We start from the raw sequence: 22,622 nt of genomic DNA on the forward strand, positions 1-22,622 counted from the left end.
ATCGGTGACACGTGATATTGGCTCTGAACCCCGGGCGCATCGGGGGGTTGCCCCTGTTGGCCGGGGCCGGGGTGCTGGGGGCGGGAGCGGCCGGGACGGTGTCTTTCCCCCGACCCTGGCCTCCTCCTCCTCCTCGGGGGCGGTGATGGCCTTGGTTGTTCCTGTTCTGTTCGTTCGGGCCACCCCGGCCCACTCAGGTGCTCTCCCATCGGTCAGCCTCGGCGGCGAGCTGCCGAGGATCAGTCATTTTACTTTCGAGGAGGTGCTGCCTGAGCTCGACAAAGCAGTTATTGGAGAGATGTTCCCACACAACAAGGTTAAAAAGCTGCTCGTAGGTCGTTATGTTGCTCCCCTTGATCCACCCCTCGAGGGCTCGGCTGAAATAGTTCACATATTCCACCCAAGTGGTACCCGGGATTCGGGTGCAGTCGCGGAACCTCTGGCGGTACATTTCGGGTGTCAGCCCATATCGAGTGAGGAGGGCGGCCTTCATGTGATCATAGGACGTCATTTGGTGATCCAGGAGCTGTAACAGGGCATCACGGCCTTCGTTGACGAACCTCCCCCATAGACCGGCTCCCCAGTCGCTTCGATCGATCCGGTGAGAGGACATGGCGATCTCATAGGCCTTGAACCACTGCTGTATGTCGTTGTTTCGGTAGAACTCTCGGACGACATCTTTGGGAATGTGGACCTTTGCTTCCGAAGTCCCTGGGGTGCGTGGTCGCTCGGGCACCCCCAGGTCCTTGCCCTGCTTACGTAGTTCTATTTCGGCTAGTTTGCGCTCGTGTTCATATGCCAGTCTTTTTTCTTCAAGCTCTCTTTGTCTTTGTTTTTCCTCTCGCTCTTCTCGGAGCCGTAAGTGTTCTAGGTTTAGTTTTTGTTCCGCTAGTTTTAGTTCTCCATCCATTTTGAGCCGTGCCAACTCTAATTCATGCAGTCTGGTTTTCTCTCGCTCTTGGATCTCTTCCCGGGAGAGACCTGCCCTCCTTTCCTCGGGAGGAGCGGGGTCAGTTTCCGGGGCTTCGCTGTGTTGGTCCCGGGGACCAGCGGGGTTTACCTCCGCCCATGCTTCTAGGGCGTGTTTAAAGTCATCTTTTGTGCTCAGACCGGTGGTAGCAATGCCCAGTTCTATACAAAAATTTTTAATTCTCGATGGTTGTACTCCTCCAGCTTGTCCATTTGGAATTTCTCTGTAGACCCGCTCTCTTGGGCCGGCATTGTGGTTTATTCGTGGGGTGAGTTGCTTTCTGTACGATTACTCGTTGGTTCGGATCGCGCCGCTGGCCACCAATGTTAGACGGGACCTGGAGGGTCGACCGAGGACAAGGGGAGAGCCGTCTCCAGCGATCGTACAGACAAGTAACTTCCCCCCCCACAGAATAGGCACCACACAAGGATAAGATTTAACGTTCTTTATAAGTAATCTTGAAGTACGGTAGGATGGTACAAGGAGGTCTGGACTCAGGGGTCCCCTCGATTCTAGTCTCTCGGATAGGAAAGGGGTAGCGGGACAGTCTTATTACCTATCTGGTAGTTACGATGAGATGGTGGATAGCTCTCAATCCTCGAGCTCGGCGTTCTTGAAGGACGGGTTGCGGCAGCGCCAGCAGATCCCAGAGTGGTCGAAGGTGGCAACGTCCGCGGCAGCGCCAGCAGGTCCCGACGAAGATGGTAGGTACAACGGATCGCGGCAGCGCCAGCAGGTCCCAACGAAGATGGTAGTTACAACGGATCGCGGCAGCGCCAGCTGGTCCCAACGAAGATGGTAGGTAGTTACAACGGATCGCGGCAGCGCCAGCAGGTCCCAACGAAGATGGTAGTTACAACGGATCGCGGCAGCGCCAGCAGGTCCCAGTGAAGACGGTAGATTGCAGAGGGCCGCGGCAGCGCCAGCGGCAGGACGACAGTTCACAAGGTAGGGCTGCGGCAGCGCCAGCAGTCCGTCAAGGATGAGTTCTTCAAGGCGTCTCTCGACTCCAGGATACAACTGCCTTCCTGCTCTGTAGCTGCCCCAGTTATAGGTCTGGCGCCCTTCGATGTCCGGACCCTCGCACTTGGAGGTCGGGAGGTCCGGGATGAGGGAGTCCAGACACCCAGCAGGGGGGTGGAGCCAGCGCCCGGGGAGGCTGGGGGCGATCGGCACCTGGCGAGGGAGAGCCATCGACACTCCTTTCTCCCATTGACCTGCCAAGTGGTCCGTTCACCTCCTGGGTGGATGGTGGTGCTGGGCTGTCGGGGCCTGGCCAGGCCCAGGGTTGGGGTCGAGCTGAGGCCACGCGGCCTCGTGGTGCAGGGTCTAAGATGGCGGCCGGATCGGGCAAGGGTGCTGACGGTGGCCCGGCCCGGTAATATAGAGATGTCCGGGAGCAGGGGTCCCGTGGGGGACGTTTTGTGAGTTGCTTCTGTGGGTAGCACCTGGAGAGCCGATGCCCGGGCCCTGTCGTGCGGGGAGGGAGCAAGCCCTTCATGTGGCCTGTCCAACAGAGGCGCTGGGGGAATGCAAAGCAGGCACTGTTTGGATTGTGCACTTCTGTGCCCACCGTGTTCAGGCAGCTGTGTCCGGAGGGCTCAGGATACTTGGCAGTCCCCTCCAGCCACTTGTTTATGCAGGCCAGCAGCGCCCCCAAGCTCACTGGCCCCCACTCGGAAGCAATCGTGCAGCCACTTAGCCTGTTGGCAGACTGCCTCAGCATACAGCCGCCAGATACCCTCGGCAGCTGGCCTCACCTCTTGTCCCAGGAACGTCGCCTTGTGCAGGAACCAATCACCCGTCTCGGGCGGAAACTCCCGGCCCGCCTTCTGCCTCCCCGTGGTACAGGTAGTGGAGTCTCTCGTGCACACCAGGCGGGCTCTCCCGCATCACCACTTCTCTGCTTCGAATGAGGCTTGGGGGACCACCAACACCGGCGGCCGCAGTCTGCTGAAAGCCAAAGACCTTCGCATCGGCGTCTCGTGAGATTGGGTCGTCAGCTTTTGCCAGTGCCCGTCTGCAGCCACAAGGAGCGGGTGGGCGGCCTACAGCCCACCAGAGCTTTTCATCAGTAGACCTCACTTCCTCTCAAGGTTGCCGCGCCGCAGAAATTAGGTGCACTCTTCTCTGATGGGCAGCCTTGGGGCAGGTCCCAGGTATCTGGCACTGGAGGTAATGCAGATTACTGACTGAGGCGTCCGGGTCGCCGCACAGGCCGCTATACAGCTAGGGTGTCAGCCATTTTCTTTAGCCACAGGTCGTACTTTACTTCTGAAGCGCCAGCTCTCTCATTTTGCCTTATTTACGGGTGCTGCTTGCTACGCCAGTCTGTAGTTTTTACAGGATTGATGCCGCCTTGGAGTATGGATTTTGCCGGATTTTGCTCCTGGGCTGCCGGAGCCTCACAAGAGGGAAGCCATCTTGCTCGACGGCTTTCCTGCGCCCCAAGTTTCCTGTCCTTAATGCAGAAGGAGGAAAGGTGGCCAATTGTGATTGACATTGACTATGCCAAGCATAACATGTGTATTTGTGCACACCTTCACCCCGGAAGATAAACCGGTGCTGATTAACAGGTGTTTATTGATAACTAACTTAATGGTACTCATTTTATCGATCTCAGAAGAATGAAAGGCTGAGTGGGCCTGTCGGGATTTAAACCTGTGACCATGAGGTCAAACACAGTCCCCCCTACAATGGATACATTAGTCCGCTAGCCACACAACCCGTATCTGCATTATATACAGGTGTGAGAAGCTGGTCTAGTATATGATGTCCACTAATGTAAGGGCTACGCAAACAAATGATGGATGGAATGCTGAATAAATCATACATCCACCCCCAGTCAAGAGATCTGGGTTAACTCCATCACCCTTCTTTAGCCCACTCTGCCACCCCAGTTCAAACCCAGCCATATGCAAATCAGTCTTGACCCTGTGTCTCATGGGAACAGTCCACACCAAACTGCCGAGCCAGGTCCTCCCTGGACCGGAAACAAGCATCCTTAGGCCCGTTTATGGATATTACCATTCATCAGCCTGGCTAGCTTGAATCCAGTGGCACAGTGAGCAAGGGACCCACATCTGGGCATACCCATACCACTTAGGGTGAAAAGTGCAATGCAAACAAATGATGGACGAATGGTGAATGAATCATACATTCACCCCAAGTCAACTTCTACATGGCCCCATTCGCCCTCGTCATAAGATCCCATGGAATCAACATTGTCTCCTATGCAGATAACACCCAGCTCATCCTCTCCTTCACACACAACATTACTCCACCAGGACCTACTTCATCACCTACATGTCAAATGCAGCAGACTGGATGAAACAGAATTGCCTAAAACTTAACACGTAAATAACAGAAGTCCTGATCCTTGGTAACAAGAGCTCTCGATGGTCCTCGTCCTGGTGGCCAACAGACCTGTGAGCAATGTTCCCTCTAATTATTTTCCTCTCTGTGCATCAGTGTAAGGTCTCTATGTGCTGCAGACATGGCTATGTGCGCCAGGAACCCGACCGCATGTGTGGGTACAGTGCCAAATATCACTCCAAACTTTTGCTTAAAAAAGTGAAAAGACGATGCATTTCCACACATACAGAACCATGTTAACACCTTCGCTGCTAAGGCAATTCCCCTCCTGTGCTGGAAATTGCTATTTTTCATTGTTTTATGACGAGCTGGGCTCGTCATCAGCACACGACCACTGTGCACCATGACCAGCCCAGCTCGTCATCAGCATCGAAAGGGTTAAGGGTCTCATGGCAGGTTTGCAATTTGGATACACATCCCATGACATGAATTGGTTATGCAGGCAAGTATACTTCAAGTTTAGAAGAGCACAAGACTCCAATGGTGGTACCATCATAAGATTTTACTGCTGTAGGTGTAATGTTATTTGTTATATTATATATCTGGATGCAGAGACGGAAAAAAGTAGAAAAATACCAGCCAGGCTAAGCAGAGATTTCTAACTTGCGTGTGACCTAAAGAATACAGCAAGTCCAAAAGCACGACGTGTAAAGCGTGATGATGCTCAGACCTGTCCAGGCGTCCCGCTCTGTCAGAGGGGCTAGAAGCTAAATTATTGACCACGCTGGGGAATTATTTCAAGCAGGCTGGGACAGTTGACACGTGTCCACTGGTCGAGGGAGAGTGCATTTCTGCATCATGCGGTCAGTAGACAGCCATGAGACGGCCAATCGTCACCAGTGGAGAGTCTTGCTTCCGAGGGGAAGACGAAGAACTACAGATCGAACACAGTGTGAGTAAAACCACCAGCCACTGTCAGTCACAGTATAACAGTCGCATTATATTCTTTCTATGGAAGTTCCCGGCTGCCTACTGAGCAATGTCTTAAGCAAAGCATAAGCCATACACAGGGTACGGTAGTATGCCCAAATGTCTATTGCCGCTGTAAACTTTAGAACATGAGTTGGTGAATTACCTGGTGTGTATTCTTTCACCAAATGTTAACGTTTATCCAAACACATCTGCCTTTGACAGAATTACTGAATAACGCAATCCACAGTAAGAACTGAGCTACAATAATGAACTAGGTGGTGGGCAAATTAAACATTGTTTTTCTCATTGCGGTGCTATCTGCAGGCGCAGAGAGAGTGTTGGATTCATATAGTCCACATGGGGCCTCAGCGACAATGTACTGTTTGCGTGTTTACCGGACTTCACTGTAGGATGTTTTTCATTTTACATTTTACTAACCTTACCCCAGAAGGCATTGCTGCTGCCTGGGCAGGCGGCGTGGCCCCCATTAAACAGCATGCAAGGGGCCACGTAAGAAGCAAAAAGTGCTGTGAGCCAGAGCGATATACTCCTGAGAACTGCCTGTGGCTCTCCATAACATAACACGTAACACGTGTATTTGTAAAGCGCACTTATCACCCATGCGTCTCAAGGGGCTGATTAAAAGATTTTTTTGTTACCCAACTCAATGGTACTCATTTTTTCACCTCAGACGGATGAAAGGCTGAGCGGACCCGCTGGGATTTGAACCTGTGACCATGAGGTTGAACACAGGCCCCGGCAGTGGATGCATTAGTCCACTAAGCCACCAGACGCAGCTATGATACATCTTTACATTGCAGCTATAGACTTTTTGCTTCCTCCCCGGCTGAAGCACCAAAACACGTCGCAGCTCAAGACTGAAAACAAGGCTGCTCTCAGGCACTGGTGGAAAGCAGCAGTCAGGAAACCCACCCTCGGGTTGATACCTTTTCCAGAGAACATTTGGCCATTAGTTGTTATTCAAAGAATCCGCAAAGGCCTGGACCTGATACTAAACAGGACTGAAAGCATAACTGAATTTATTCATTTCTAATGTCCCATTTCTGTATATGTTTACTTTAAGCGTTAGTCACTCATAGATCACCTCCAGAACACTTTTAAAAATTACTTTCTATTTATATTTGTTCTTTGTAGTATTTACAGATAAAATGTAAATATTCCAACCAATATCTGCCCTGCGCTCATTGATTTCAGCAGGGCGTGCTTAGCTGTACTACCTTGCAATAAAGTGCAAAGGCATGGGGTTATGGAATGTTTAGGATGATTTCTTTAATTTGATATCTTCTGAGCACACAAATCATATCAGTATCTTAACTGTCCATTTCAGGGGTTTTGAAGCAGTTTCAAGATACTGATTGAGAGGGTGTAATTTCCAATATTTATCTCTTTCCATGCACTTCATTGCTTGGTTTCTTTATCGAGAAAATGTCACACTAAGGGCGAGATTTACTAAGATTTAGTGCCGTGTTTGTGTCACAAAAGTGACGCAGACCTGTTTGCTTTCCAGTGCTAAACTTGCTTAGCGATTGAAATAAAGGAAAAGTAATGCGAAGCAGCGCATAGCGCTGCTTCGCATTACTTTGTGCCATGGGGGCATTCCAAAGTTTTACCATCGGTGTTTCAATGCAGCCACCCTAGGTTTCTCAAGCTAAACCATGCCCACCCCCACTGACCATTGCAAAAACGGCGGCATCATCTTGGACTACAGAAACAATGGACAAACAAGTGAATGCCGGCACCTCCTCCTGTTTCTTCATGCTACGTGTGCCCCGGAAAGTATTCCAATGGCTCCTCACTGACACCAGACACGCGGTCGCCAAAGACGTCATCACCAGCAGACTAGACGAGGTCAATGCACTGTATGCCAGCATTATGGGTCAACTCCTACAAAGACTCCAGACCACCCAGAACGCCTTCGCCAAACTCATCCTCAACATCCTCCGCTGGGCACACATCAAGCCCCACCTCAGAAAGCTTGAAGTGCAGATGTTCCATAAATGGGGTGGCGCTGTCTGTGGACATTGAGCACTTGACTGAGTCTTTGTAGATGACTGAGAGTCCTCCTCCTGGCTTGTGAAGTTGGTCCTTTTGTGCAATCTTGTGGCATGCTGGGATTGCCGCAGTGATGTTGAGTGCATCGCTGCTCGGCAGGTCCCAGTTTTCAGTTGTGTGCATGTTGAGAGGTCATGTGTTGAGAAGCATGGCTCCTACTGTGATATGTGGCACGGCATGGCAGCAGTAGAAGGAGAAGCGTCCTGGGCCGAATGAATGAAAAAGTGCTACAGGGTTTTCTGGGGGTGATTGGACCATGGTTCGTGGAGCGGGGCACGGTCCAGGCACGGATGGCGCAGATGGGCTAGCCTTTGGACACCAGTGGCATGAACAAGCAGCGAACGCCGTTAAGTAGGTTTTGGGACGGGGAGAAGCGATTGAGGCAGTGTGTGTAGTTGCAGATGGACGGGGGAGAAGGTAAGAAGACGCAGCAGGAAGAGCAGATACGGAGTGGGGTTGGGAGGCAGGATCCTTTGATGCTGTTCGACACTCTTAGGGCCTTGGAAAAATGTTCTTGAAATGTGCAGTGCTATCAGGAAGGATGCATTGATCACTGCCTCCATCTTGTGTGACTGACTCCATCGTCTGTGCTCTCATGCAGTTCCAGGGTGGGTAGGAGGACATTTTTGCTCTGCACTTGTTTTCTCTCCTCACCATGGAGAGTAAGCTGGAACAAGTTGTGTAGGCTGCGTGCTTGGCACCTTTCAGGGCATAGATTGTTGTTGCCAGAGAAATGTGTGGAATGTACAGCTCTGTCTCGAAGTCAAAGTACAGGGTCCTGGCCAGCATGTGTCTTGACCCTGAAACAGACCAGTACGGTCAGATCGTTTTTTCGTAACAGAAGAAAGGAGCGAGGTTTCTAGAAACTTCTCCTCAGGTTGAGGAAAATGTATTAAAGGCGGAAAATCTTGACGCCCAGACGGGAGCTTGCTGTGGAGCAGACGAGTTGCCGCAGGGAACTTTGAGGGTCCCGATCGCGACTTCTGTCTGGCTGTCAAGGGCTCCTCCAGGTGAGCTGGCAAGAATGTAGAAAAATCTTTCAGTGATGCATTCTTTTTACTTACCTCATGTATGTCAGCTATACGTTTCTTTGCTCCATGTATATATGCCATATGACATATGTTCTCTTGTTCTTGTGCCTATGTTAGTTGATATTTAAAGGTGCAGCAGTACATATGGCTCCCCTCGGGTGTGCTGGGTTTAGTTGTGTCCTATTGTTTCAGAAGCAATACAGTACGTTTCAGATGCACATAAAAGCTGTGTGCATTTAATGAGACATAAATGACTTCTTATTCCTAATAGGAAAGGCAGATTAATGGTTCTATTATTTAAATCAGGCTGTAAAGAACTAAGGTTTGTGAAGTGTGGTAGCTTGGTGGTGTGGACTGAACAAGACATTCCTGTGTCAAGCCATGACCCATGCATGCTGTACGTGACCTGCTGCATACATGACCTCCAAGCTGTAAGCCTGCCTCCTAATGCAGCCCTCTCATAGCCACCCCCAGACTGCAGCAACAACATCTCAAAAGGCTATCCTGAAGTCATATCCAGAGTACAGAAATAGAGTCAAATGTTCACAATAATGGTGCAGGGTGTGTCTTAATATGTGTGTCTCCCACAGGATGTCTGAGTGCTCCGGTGCCACTGGCGCAGATCGTGCCTCAGAGTGCCATGAGGGTGCAGCTCTCACAACGTTGCACCTGAGGGACAGCCAGGGCGAAGGTGCAGCAGAGAGACAGATGTGTGGAGCGCAGGACCACCCAGCGTGCAAGATGGAGAAACTGGAGTATGGAGGCCGTCACTGGCATTGTATTGTACTCACCCCTCTTGAGCCCACCTCCCCTTCCTCCACTGTCAGTGCTCCAGCTTCCCTCTTCTCAAACTCGCTTCTCTAGTTTCTTTCCCTCCTGCTCTCCTGTGCACACATGTACTTATCACTCTCTTCTCTCCTCTCAAGCTCGCTTCTCCAGTTTCTTTTCCTCCTGCTCTCCTGCGCACACATGTACTTGTCACTATCTTCTCTTTTCTTGAGCTCGCCTCTCTAGTTTTCTTTCTTCCTGTAGTGTAGTTCCTATATTCACAATAGGCTCTGCGCATTGGAATAGTATCTCCTATAGATATGACGTAGGACTGAGGTCGACTAGGTCTTTATCGAATATACTAAACTTAATAGTGAGTGCCAGCTAGCTCAGAGGTCACTAGAAACTTTCTCGAATTCACAAGAAGGGATTAGTTTCTGACAACCAACATGACAACTTTGTTTCCCAAGAATAAGAAATATATCTCTAGAGTCGTGGAAACAATAGATAAGTATTTCACTCAGGCAATTGTGCATGCTTCGTTTCACCAGAGGTGCAGAGAAATAGAAAGACGGGTTGTTTTCAATAAAAGGATTTATTGAACAGTCTTCTTTCTCATACAAGAGAAGTGAACAGCTACAATCGTTATGCAAGCTGCAAAGTATAATGCGTACAGCGTAAACAGTAATATGAAATAATACTGTAAGAGCATTGTATGGTTTCTAAGCCATATAAAATACATACACAAATAACAAAGGCTAAAACTACTCAACTGGTGCTTCTAAAATACGCCTACCCCAATGTACCTAATCTAAGTCTAGTATGAGGGAAGAAGTAAGTGTGGTGTAGCATAGGTTTAGTTTTCTTTACCAAGAATCTTTTCCAAGATTTCTCTTAGGGTCTAATCAGCTCCGTACCTTGGTTTTAGAATGAAGGAAGTCTGGTATCTCTTTCTCGGGACTCGATTTCCCAACACCCCACAAGGGGAGCTTGGAAACACTGCAGCTGGATTCTCGCCGAGAGAAAGGCAGCCTCTCAATCAGTGCGTCAGCTGGAGGGTCGACGTCCTTCGGCACTTGCTGTAGCGAGCTGCATCGGGCAAGTAGATAGTCGAACTGCTCCAAACCACTGTGTCGTGCTAGAGCAAGTGAAGGCATATTTATACCTTGAAGGTGCCTAGTTTGACGTAAAGTCGGGCATAATAACGTCATCAAAGAATCCCAAGGTAATGGTATTTCTTTGAAAACTCCATTAGTTCTTGAACAAATCAATATTCAAGCAAGGGGAGGTTTCCTAGCAGCTTAAGCCAATTTTCCAGTAATCGTTGTGGCTTTTCAGGAACGCGTGGAAGTAGCCATGCCTGTATTCAGACTGCATGGGCTATGTCTAAATATGGGTATGATTTCTATGCCTATAATAGGGCAATGAGAATTGGACTTATATAAAGGCATTAATCTGGAAATTTCACCCGGGTCCTAAAACGCTATACAACACTCCTACCTCTTTTGCGCACATATGTACTTTTCACTATCTTCTCTCTTCTCGAGCTCGCTTCTCTAGTTTCCTTTCCTCCTGCTCTCCTGCGCACACTTGTACTTGTCACTATCTCCTCTCTTCTCAAGCTCGCTTCTCTAGTTCCCTTTCCTCCTGCTCTCCTGTGCACACATGTACTTGACACTATCTTCTCTCATCTCGAGCTTGCTTCTCTAGTTTCCTTCCCTCCTGCTCTTGTGTGCACACATGTACGTATCACTATCTTCCCTCCTCTCAAGGTCGCTTCTCTAGTTTCCTTTCCTCCTGTTCTCCTGTGCACACATGTACTTATCGCTATCTTCTCTCCTCTCGAGCTTGCATCTCTAGTTACCTTTCCTCCTGCTCTCCTGTGCACACGGGTACTTGTCACTCTCTTCTCTCCTCTCAAGGTTGCTTCTCCAGTTTCCTTTCCTCCTGCTCTCCTGTGCACACATGTGCTTGTCACTATCTTCTCTCTTCTCAAGGTCGCTTCTCTAATTTCCTTTCCTCCTGCTCTCCTGTGCACACATGTACTTGTCACTATCTTCTCTTCTCAATCTCACTTCTCCAGTTCCCTTTCCTCCTGCTCTCCTGTGCACACATGTACTTGTCACTATCTTCTCTCTTCTCAAGCTTGCTTCTCTAATTTACTTTCCTCCTCGTCTCCTGTGCACACATGTACTTGACACTATCTTCTCTCCTCTCGAGCTCACTTCTCCAGTTCCTTTTTCTTCTCCCTCTCCTGTGCACAAATATTCAGGTCACTGTTGTCCTCGTTCATTTTCTTTGCTGTGTTGGGTTGTCATACAGAGTTTGTTGAATCCCAGAAGATTCTATGCGAGATGGATTTCACTCCGATAGCATGGGGCTGGCAGTGCCCTCTGTCCGGGAGGGTTTGGTGAGGGTATCCACTGCTGTGGTGCCAGCACCTGATTCTTGAATCCCTGTCAGTGACAACAGATCGCGTCCCTCTGAGCGATACCTGCAGACGAACAGAACAGACCGCAAAGGACCTGCTTGGTGATTGGGCCTTCGCTGAAGTCCCAATTCCCCTCCACACCCTGCAGGGACACAGTCTTTCTACCCAGTCTGTAGCCACCATGCCCTGGGTAGTGACCGCCACCACAGTCTATCGGCTCAGAGTTCCATGGGTCGGTTTCTTCCACCTTTCTGAATCTGGGGAGTGAAGGGAGGTTAGCCGGCCACTCAACCACAGCCCTCCGGCCTGCCAGGAAGCCATTTCCCCGGACTAAAATGGGCTTACAGAACCCAGGGTGAGAAACAAACGACAGTGAGCAGTACCAGCCCTCTTGTCGTTTGGTCAGCTATCCACCGACTGGTTATCTGGTCTCAGCAACTTGATGGTCTGGGCAACCTGGCAACCAAAGTGACCAGAGTCCTGGACAGACATGGGCACTCCTCGGAAGCCTACTGTGGGAGCTCAGCCTGCTCAGCACTGGGAGGGGGGACAGGGCACTTTCCTGGGTACTGGCGAGCCCAGCTTGCTCCGCCAGAATGGACAAGAGAGGTTGGTTGAGTTCCAGCCTGAGTGAGACACATTGGTGCTGGCCAGGGTGTCCGGGACACCCCATGGAAGTGTCATTATGAGCCACTGCAGAACTGTACTGGGTGGAGAAAGGCAACAGACTATTCGCAGGGCCTGGGCGGCCAAGCGGCATTGGTGCCAGGCACCATTTGACCTGATCCACTCTGGTCAGACCATTGGGGGGGCAAAAGCTGCCAGTGCAGAGAGAGGAGGCAAGAGAGTGTACAAGACCCTGTCCTGGGTCCTAGGGCCAACTGGAACTCTGACCCAGGCCCTGATCACAGCTTCCTTACCCAGCCAAGAAGGGAAGGCCTGTCCTGGGCACTTTGCGGCACGGCTGGCCTGAGCATGGATGCTGGATCTCGGGCCCCTCGCCCGTGGCCCCAAAGAGCACTACGCATTCTTGTAGTCTGTGCACATTGTGTGGCCGAGGGGGATATTCTAGAGAATGTGTCCAGCATCCTGGAGCCCTGGCTGAGCTTGACGCTTCAAATGAGCCTTATTGGGACTTTCAGGGTAGCTCGGAATGCTGAACATTGAGTCAAGTCAAGGAAATTACATGTTTTGTTTATTTATTTTAAATAAAGCACATCATCAGTGATGTTGGCATAGCATATTTAGCTCCACCCATGTAGGCATGTTAAATGACCCCTAATTATAATTTCGCTCAGATCTAGTGGTAACTGCAGGTAAAAAGTTCTGATGGTAACAACAGATGACGCAGTGATTAATAGCTGTAGACAGACTCCGGTATTAGCGACGACCAGTGTGTCCACTTCAGACCCACCCAGTGATTTCCTGCCATAGCCTGGTTCTCTTGCACCAGCGTGAATGTGGGTCGACCTTCTGGTGCAGTCTGTTCAGGGAGACAATAACACTCTTCTCTGTAATCCCTATTTCTAATCTCTGGTTCATTTGTCTGTCTGCCTTCATCCTGGGCTTGACAGAGTTCTCTGTAGCTTCTCTTCCATGTCTGTGGTACCTAACGATCCTAACCCCAGTGCAAGTCCCACCTCTGCTCTACAAGACCTGCGTTTAAAGCCCACACTTGCACCCTGTCTGAACCTGAGACTAAGCCCTCTCTGTCCATAGCTAGAGCCCCAGACCTACATGACCTGCGTTTAAAGCCCACACTTGTACCCTGTCTAAACCTGAGACTAAGCCCTCTCTGTCCATAGCTAGAGCCCCAGACCTACCTGACCTGCGTTTAAAGCCCACACTTGCACCCTGTCTAAACCTGAGACTAAGCCCTCTCCGTCCATAGCTAGAGCCCCAGACCTACATGACCTGCGTTTAAAGCCCACGCTTGCACCCTGTCTAAACCTGAGACTAAGCCCTCTCTGTCCTTAGCGAGAGCCCCAGACCTACGTGACCTGCGTTTAAAGCCCACGCTTGCACCCTGTCTAAACTTGAGACTAAGCCCCCTCTCTGTCCTTAGCGAGAGCCCCAGACCTACGTGACCTGCGTTTAAAGCCCACGCTTGCACCCTGTCTAAACCTGAGACTAAGCCCCCTCTCTGTCCTTAGCGAGAGCCCCAGACCTACGTGACCTGCGTTTAAAGCCCACACTTGCACCCTGTCTAAACCTGAGACTAACCCCCTCTCTGTCCATAGCAAGAATCCCAAACCTACATGACCTGGGTTTAAAGCCCACACTTGTACCCTGTCTAAACCTGAGACTAAGCCCCCTCTCTGTCCTTAGCTAGAGCCCCAGACCTACATGGCCTGCGTTTAAAGCCCAGACTTGTACCCTGTCTAAACCTGAGACTAAGCCCTCTCTGTCCATAGCTAGAGCCCCAGACCTACATGACCTGTGTTTAAAGCCCACACTTGCACCCTGTCTAAACCTGAGACTAAGCCTTCTCTCTGTCCATAGCAAGAGTCCCAGACCTACATGACCTGTGTTTAAAGCCCACACTTGGACCCTGTCTAAACCTGAGACTAAGCCCCCTCTTTGTCCATAGCTAGAGCCCCAGACCTACATGACCTGCGTTTAAAGCCCAGCCTTGTACCCTGTCTAAACCTGAGACTAAGCCCTCTCTCTGTCCATAGCAAGAGTCCCAGACCTACATGACCTGTGTTTAAAGCCCACGCTTGCACCCTGTCTGAACCTTAGACTAAGCCCTCTCTGTCCATAGCTAGAGCCCCAGACCTACATGACCTGCGTTTAAAGCCCACGCTTGCACCCTGTCTAAACCTGAGACTAAGCCCCCTCTCTGTCCTTAGCGAGAGCCCCAGACCTACGTGACCTGCGTTTAAAGCCCACACTTGCACCCTGTCTAAACCTGAGACTAACCCCCTCTCTGTCCATAGCAAGAATCCCAAACCTACATGACCTGGGTTTAAAGCCCACACTTGTACCCTGTCTAAACCTGAGACTAAGCCCCCTCTCTGTCCTTAGCTAGAGCCCCAGACCTACATGGCCTGCGTTTAAAGCCCAGACTTGTACCCTGTCTAAACCTGAGACTAAGCCCTCTCTGTCCATAGCTAGAGCCCCAGACCTACATGACCTGTGTTTAAAGCCCACACTTGCACCCTGTCTAAACCTGAGACTAAGCCCTCTCTCTGTCCATAGCAAGAGTCCCAGACCTACATGACCTGTGTTTAAAGCCCACACTTGGACCCTGTCTAAACCTGAGACTAAGCCCCCTCTTTGTCCATAGCTAGAGCCCCAGACCTACATGACCTGCGTTTAAAGCCCAGCCTTGTACCCTGTCTAAACCTGAGACTAAGCCCTCTCTCTGTCCATAGCAAGAGTCCCAGACCTACATGACCTGTGTTTAAAGCCCACACTTGGACCCTGTCTGAACCTTAGACTAAGCCCTCTCTGTCCATAGCTAGAGCCCCAGACCTATATGACCTGCATTGAAAGCCCACACTTGCACCCTGTCTGAACCTGAGACTAACCCCCTCTCTGCCCATAGCAAGAGTCCCAGACCTACATGACCTGTGTTTAAAGCCCACACTTGGACCCTGTCTAAACCTGAGACTAAGCCCCCTCTTTGTCCATAGCTAGAGCCCCAGACCTACATGACCTGCGTTTAAAGCCCAGCCTTGTACCCTGTCTAAACCTGAGACTAAGCCCTCTCTCTGTCCATAGCAAGAGTCCCAGACCTACATGACCTGTGTTTAAAGCCCACACTTGCACCCTGTCTGAACCTTAGACTAAGCCCTCTCTGTCCTTAGCTAGAGCGCCAGACCTACATGACCTGCATTGAAAGCCCACACTTGTACCCTGTCTGAACCTTAGACTAAGCCCTCTCTGTCCTTAGCTAGAGCCCCAGACCTACATGACCTGTGTTTAAAGCCCACGCTTGCACCCTGTCTAAACCTGAGACTAAGCCCTCTCTGTCCTTAGCTAGAGCCCCAGACCTACCTGACCTGCGTTTAAAGCCCACACTTGGACCCTGTCTGAACTTGAGACTAACCCCCTCTCTGTCCATAGCGAGAACCCCAGACCTAGCTCTGAATGCACCTCTCGCACATCCTGTCATGAGGCCAGCCTGACTTACACTTTAGTCCTAAGCATCTGAAAGGGTCATAGGTCACTCCCCTTCGACTGACTCCTGTGTTTCTGGGTTGATTGGTTGTTTAGGTGGTTTGTTTTTTGAGTAGATGTAGTGGTATGAAAGTCTTCATTGTGAATGGGCTTGGGAAATTTGGAAAATATTTCTGTTTACTTCCTCACTGATTGCAAATAACGTTGACTTTGCACAAGAGAAGTACATTGATAATAACCTGGAGGCCTCTTCAGTGTGATTTGACCTTGATGCTTAAATGGAATTGTGAAGTCATTTTATTTAAATACGTTTTGTGTAAACAATGAACAGGAAAACAGCATTGAATAACCAATATACTCAGAAACTCATTGGCAATATGTTATTTATTAGCATTTGTTGAGATGCAGAAGGGGAGGAGCAAAATGACCCACTCAAGGCTTTGCCTCTCATGAGTCAAGTTCCCTTCTCACTCTCTATAATGGTAGCAGATTGCGTATTATGTTCTGGCATCTACCTATTTATCTATCTATCTGTCTATCTATCTATTTATCCATCTGTCTGTCTTGTCTGTCTTGTCTGTCTGTCTATTTGTCCGTCCGTCCGTCCATCCATCCATCCATCCATCCATCCATCCATCCATCCATCCATCCATCCATCCATCCATCCATCCATCCATCCATCCATCATTTAGTTGTTTTAGGAAGTCAAATTTACTCCTATTAAGATTGAATATTTTTTTAAGTTATAAGTGAGTTTAGACTGACGAGAGGGTCAACAAGTTCATGATGTAAAAATCATCAGAGTGGGGGCTAAGAATAATACCTCAACTCCCACCCTCATGACTTTCTGTAGTGATCATTCTAATTAAACATATTTATTTTCAAGTGAATTGAAATCTTAGGCACATTCCAGAGTCTGTTGTTAGTGTGTCATGTAGCAGATAATGTGGTGGTGCTTGAAAGTGCCTTCTGCAGGCATAATGTTTGTGTGTTTTTATCTCCGGCAGCATAAACCAGTGTGTCTTTACTGGTTCCTGCATAGAAGAATTTTCTTGCCTGCTCAACTCCACTCACTCACTCACAGAGCTGGAACTCAGTGATAACGTACTTGGTGACACGGCGGTGAGGCTGCTGTGCGAGGCGCTGAAGTGCCCAGGCTGCCGAGTCCAGAAACTGGGGTAAGTGGCCTTCATGTTCTCCCCAGTGAATGGTCCTCTCATTGTGATGTGCGCCACACCCTCTTCATCACTGGTGTCCTGCCTCACCTATCTCTGCTAACAGTCTCCCACTGAAAGCAAGTGGTCATACACTTTTATTTCATGTACACACTTATTAGGCACTCCCTAACCCAGCAGTGATTGGACACTAAACTAAACAAAAATTAACAAACATGAGTACATTGATAAACAAACATAAATGAATAAGGAAAAAGTAAAACAAGTACATTCTTAACTAAAATCATTGCTACGTTTATCTGCAGACGTCTGCACAGACGACACAGGCCTAAGCCCTCCGACGAAGACCGCCTGCCATACTTACAGGCACCGCTGTGCCAGCGAGGATCATTTTGTTGAAGGGTGGCATTGGTTTCTCTGTAAGACTTTCTAAGTGTTGACGGACATCAACATACAAAATCACAGAGCCTGTCCTAGTTAGTGTGGCCCCTTTGGCGCTCTGAAGTTGGTGGCCCACTGGCAGCTGGGTAGTCGGCAAGGGTTTTCTCAAGGCTGTGTTGGCTGAATAAGTCCCTCAATGAGGAAGAGCAGAGTTAACCTCCGCCGCTGTGCTGGGACATTCCAACCTCGGGCATGGTTCGGACGGCCCCGGCCGTCGTGTGCACACGCCAACCGTGACTCATGACCGCCGGGGGCCGTCATGAGCACGGAAGAGGTTAATAGATGTTATGTTATGTTAATGGGCATTTGTTGAGCGCACTGTCACCATGAGTTTCCTGGCGCTGATAGGACACTGAAACTGAGCAGGAGGGATTTTATTGGGGGTGTGAGAAGAGCAGAGTTTTTAGAGACTTCCTAAATGATACAAGGGAGTGTGAGGACTTAAGTGAGAGTGGGAGATCTCCCAAATAAACTGCAGAAGAAAGATTAGAATTGTTGGAAGTAAAACCTCATTCTCCTTGTTCATGTAATGATCATCATGCCAGTACTGTGCATCTCTACTTGAAAACATTGGTTTTCCACTTTTCATTAACAAACAGAACACTCTTTGGTCATCTATCTGGGGAGGAGGGAGGTGTGTGTGTGGGGGGGAGGGTGTGTCTGGAGTTATGAGAGAGAGGGAGTGTGTGTGTGTGTGTTGTGTGCGAGTGTGTGTGTATGAGAGAGATAGATAGAGGGAGAGAGAGTGTGTGTGGGTGTGTGGTAAGTGTGAGAGAGATAAAGGGAGAGTGTATGTGTGTTTGGGTATGTGTTGTGTGTGTGTGTGAAAGAGACAGAGGAGAGAGAGTGTGTATGTGAGTGTGTGTGATAGAGATAGAGAGTGTGTGGTGTGTGTGTGTGTGTGTGTGTGTGTGTGTGTGTGTGTGTGACTTTGTGTGATTGTGAGGGAGTGTCTGTGTGAGAGAGAGTGGATGTCTGTGTGTGTGCGTGAGAGAGAAAGAGAGAGAGAGAGACAGAGGGAGAGAGAGAGAGTATGTGTGTTGTGTGTGTGTGAGAGAGAGAGAGTGTGTGTGTTGTGTGTGTGTGAAAGAGAGAGAGAGAGTGTGTGTGTTGTGTGTGTGAGAGAGAGAGTGTGTGTGTTGTGTGTGTGTGAAAGAGAGAGAGAGAGAGAGAGAGTGTGTGTGTGCAAGCTCGCACTCTCCTGGCACTAACCTCTTCAAGGCGCTCTCTGTTTTTCAGGATCGGTGAATGCTCCCTGACTGGCTCTTGCTGTGGTGACCTGGCCTCTCTTCTAAGCACCAGTGAGTCTCTCATAGAGCTGGATCTGAGCGACAACGACCTCAAGGACTCTGGAGTGAAGCAGCTGTGTGAGGGGCTGACAGACCCGGGCTGTAAATTACAGAAGCTGGAGTGAGTAGGCTGTGGTGTTGCCAGAATACACCAATAATGTGCTCTGTGTGATGTCCACATTCCTCTCCCTCTCTGTAAACTCTGGTTCAACCGCCCTCATTCCACATGAGTCCCTCGCTGAACCAGGCTCCGCCTTTCATCCCAAGCATGGTGGAGGCCAGCTCTGGACCCCAGCCAAGAACAGTGCAAGGATTCTCAGTGCCCTCGCTGAGCCAGGCTCCGCCTTTCATCCCAAGCATTGTGGAGGCCAGCTCTGGACCCCAGCCAAGAACAGTGCAAGGATTCTCAGTGCCCTCGCTGAACCAGGCTCCGCCTTTCATCCCAAGCATGGTGGAGGCCAGCTCTGGACCCCAGCCAAGAACAGTGCAAGGATTCTCAGTGCCCTCGCTGAGCCAGGCTCCGCCTTTCATCCCAAGCATGGTGGAGGCCAACTCTGGACCCCCGGCCAAGAACAGTGCAAAGATTCTCAGTGCCCTTGCTGAGCCAGGCTCCGCCTTTCATCCCAAGCATTGTGGAGGCCAGCTCTGGACCCCCAGCCAAGAACAGTGCAAGGATTCTCAGTGCCCTTGCTGAGCCAGGCTCCGCCTTTCATCCCAAGCATGGTGGAGGCCAGCTCTGGACCCCCGGTCAAGAACAGTGCAAGGATTCTCAGTGCCCTCGCTGAGCCAGGCTCCGCCTTTCATCCCAAGCATTGTGAAGGCCAGCTCTGGACCCCAGCCAAGAACAGTGCAAGGATTCTCAGTGCCCTCGCTGAGCCAGGCTCCGCCTTTCATCCCAAGCATTGTGGAGGCCAGCTCTGGACCCCAGCCAAGAACAGTGCAAGGATTCTCAGTGCCCTCGCTGAGCCAGGCTCCGCCTTTCATCCCAAGCATGGTGGAGGCCAACTCTGGACCCCCAGCCAAGAACAGTGCAAAGATTCTCAGTGCCCTTGCTGAGCCAGGCTCCGCCTTTCATCCCAAGCATTGTGGAGGCCAGCTCTGGACCCCAGCCAAGAACAGTGCAAGGATTCTCAGTACCCTCGCTGAGCCAGGCTCCGCCTTTCATCCAAAGCATTGTGGAGGCCAGCTCTGGACCCCCGGTCAAGAACAGTGCAAGGATTCTCAGTGCCCTCGCTGAGCCAGGCTCCGCCTTTCATCCCAAGCATTGTGGAGGCCAGCTCTGGACCCCAGCCAAGAACAGTGCAAGGATTCTCAGTGCCCTCGCTGAGCCAGGCTCCGCCTTTCATCCCACGCATTGTGGAGGCCAACTCTGGACCCCCAGCCAAGAACAGTGCAAGGATTCTCAGTACCAAAGACAAACAAGGTACATGCTTTCTGGAACTCTCAGCATGCACTGAAAACATGCAATTTCGAGCCCTTTTCAGGTCTCACCACTAGGTGTCACCCTAAACCTGCTACCTTATTTTACCTGCTCCAGGTGTGCGATTAGGTGACATCACCTCTTCTCATTTGTAAAAGTTGAGCAGACTCGTGCATGACATTGGCAGCCTTTCTTTTTTTAATCCAACAAAGATGTGAGGAGCCTTTTGCCTCATATGATATCACGGGAAGAGTTCACGTGACCTTTCATCCTGGTAATATCTAAGAAAGTGACATCAGTGAAGTGAGAGATAACTAGAATAAGTGTAAGATTCATAACAAAAACTATAGCTGATAATCACATGTCCTTACTGCCCAGGCTCAGCCTCAAAGACCCAAAAGTCACCTCAGATCAGCCAGCAGCCACCTCATGGGCCCAATAACACCTTTAAATGCCCAGGCACAACCACCACATGTCCAGGTACAGCCACCACATGCCCAGGTAGAGCCTCCTCTTGACCAAGTACAGCCACCACATGCCCAAGTACAGCCTCCACATGCCAAGGTACAGCCACCACATGCCCAGCTACAGCCACCACATACCTAGGTACAGCCACCACATTCCCAGGCACAACCACTACATGCTCAGGTACAGCCACCACATGCCCAGCTACAGCCACCATATGCCGAGGTGCAGCCACCACATGCCTAGCCAACACATGCCATGAGATAGATACCACATGCCAAGGTTCAACCACCACATGTAAAGTGGGTTGAGGGTGCACAGCCAGGTTCTTAGAAAGGTTAAACAAATGTTAAATGTTGTTCGTATGCGGGTCGGGTGCTCTCACAGGTAACGCCTCCGTCCGTCGGGCGTATATATCAAATTATAGAATGTGCACGCTAGAACTGCAGATGCATCCCTGTGTGCGAGGCTCTCCCTTGGGTTCATAAGAATAAATCCAAAGTTTCATTTGAGATTCATTGTTTATTTTTCTTTTCAAAATACGTTTTTTTAGTTTGATGATATTCACTGCATATCATAAGACTTCATGTTTTAGATCAGTACGTATAGTTGCTTGAAAGAGGTACAACGCCAATGCATTTCGGGCTATCCGCGCCCTTTATCAAGGAGTTGAGTCGCCGGCCTCTGTGGAGGACATGGCGATTTATAAGCGTGATCGCTGTTGACGTGCTGTATCACCCTCGACGAACCATCGGAAGATACAGTACGTCAACAGCGTTCAAGCTTATAAATCGCCATGTCCTCCATAGCGGCCGCCGACTCTACTCCTTGATAGCGTGCACATTCTATCTGGGCATGTGGTGGCTGTAGTTTCCCCTGCCGGCCGGGGGCGGGGCGTTGCTGGCGGGAGCCACCGGGACGGCGTCTCTGCCCCGACCCTGGCCTCCTCCTCCCCCTCAGGGGCGATGGGGTCCTTGGTTGGTTCTGTTTGGTTCGCTGGGCCCGTTTCGGGCAACTCGGGTGCTTTCCCATCGGTCAGCTTCGGCGGCGAGTTGCCGAGGTTCAGTCAGTTTACTGTCGAGGAGGTGCTGCCTGAGCTCGACGAAGCAATTGTTAGAGAGGTGCTCCCACACAATAAGGTCAAAGAGTTGCTCGTAAGTGGTCACCTTGCTGCCCTTCATCCACCCCTCGAAAGCTCTGCTGAAAAAGTTCACATACTCCACCCAAGTTGTACCCGGGATCCGTTTGCAGTCGCGGAACCGCTGGCGGTACATCTCGGGCGTGAGTCCGTATCGAGTGAGGAGGGTGGCTTTCATGTGGTCGTAGGAGGTCATCTGATGGTCCGGGAGTTGCAGCAGGGCGTTTCGCCCTTCGTTGACGAACCTCCCCCATAACCCGGCTCCCCAGTCGCTTCGGGGAATCCGGTGGGAGGTCATGGCTACCTCATAGGCTTTGAACCATTGCTGGATATCGTCGTTCCGGTAATATTCTCTGACGACATCCTTGGGGATGTGGACTTTAGGGTCTGTGGTGGCAGGAGTGTTCGGGCGCTCGGGCACCCCGAGATCTTTATTCTGTTTCCGAAGCTCTATTTCTTTTAGGTTGCGCTCATGTTCGTAGGCTAGCTTTTTCTCTTCTAACTCTCTCTGTCTTTGTTTCTCTTCCCGCTCCTCTCGGAGCCGCAAGTGTTCCAATGTTATTTTTTGTTCCGCCAATTTCAGTTCTCCATCCAAACGAAGTCGAGCCAGCTCCAATTCATGGAGCCTGCTTTTTTCCCGTTCTCGGATCTCCTCTGGGGAGAGACCCGATCTTCTTTCTTCCGTCGGAGTGGTGTTCGTTTCCGGTGCCTCGAGGCTTTGGTTTTGGGGTACGGCCGTACCTGTCTCTGCCCAAGATTCCAGGGCCTTTTTGAAGTCTTCTTTCGTGCTCAGTCCTGTGGTAGCAATGCCTAGTTCTATGCAGAATTGCTTTAGTTCTCTGTGGTTATACTCTTCTAGTTTCTCCATCTGGCATTTTTCTGTGGTTCCGCTCTCTTTTGTTGTCATTGTGGTCGTGTCGTGGGGTGAGTTACTCTCTGTACGATTACGCCTTGGTTCGGATCGCGCCGCTGGCCACCAATGTTAGACGGGGACCCGGAGGGTCGGCCG

At 50.4% G+C, this 22,622-nt stretch overlaps 1 protein-coding gene across 5 annotated transcripts in view; it reads left to right on the top strand.

The window, feature by feature from the left end:
- The window catches only part of LOC147709845 (ribonuclease inhibitor-like), a 322,498-nt gene that overhangs the window by 59,385 nt on the left and 240,491 nt on the right, over positions 1-22,622 (top strand). For all 5 annotated transcript variants that reach the window (XM_086928289.1, XM_086928290.1, XM_086928292.1 and 2 more), the window contains exons 2-4: positions 8,952-9,116; positions 16,693-16,863; positions 18,541-18,711. In XM_086928289.1, coding sequence (XP_086784415.1) covers positions 8,953-9,116; positions 16,693-16,863; positions 18,541-18,711 — 506 coding nt within the window. In that variant the 5' untranslated portion in view covers position 8,952. The remainder of the gene's footprint in view (positions 1-8,951; positions 9,117-16,692; positions 16,864-18,540; positions 18,712-22,622) is intronic.

The sequence above is a fragment of the Lissotriton vulgaris genome, chromosome 6, assembly GCF_964263255.1.
Source record: "Lissotriton vulgaris chromosome 6, aLisVul1.2, whole genome shotgun sequence".
Classification (NCBI taxonomy): domain Eukaryota; kingdom Metazoa; phylum Chordata; class Amphibia; order Caudata; family Salamandridae; genus Lissotriton; species Lissotriton vulgaris.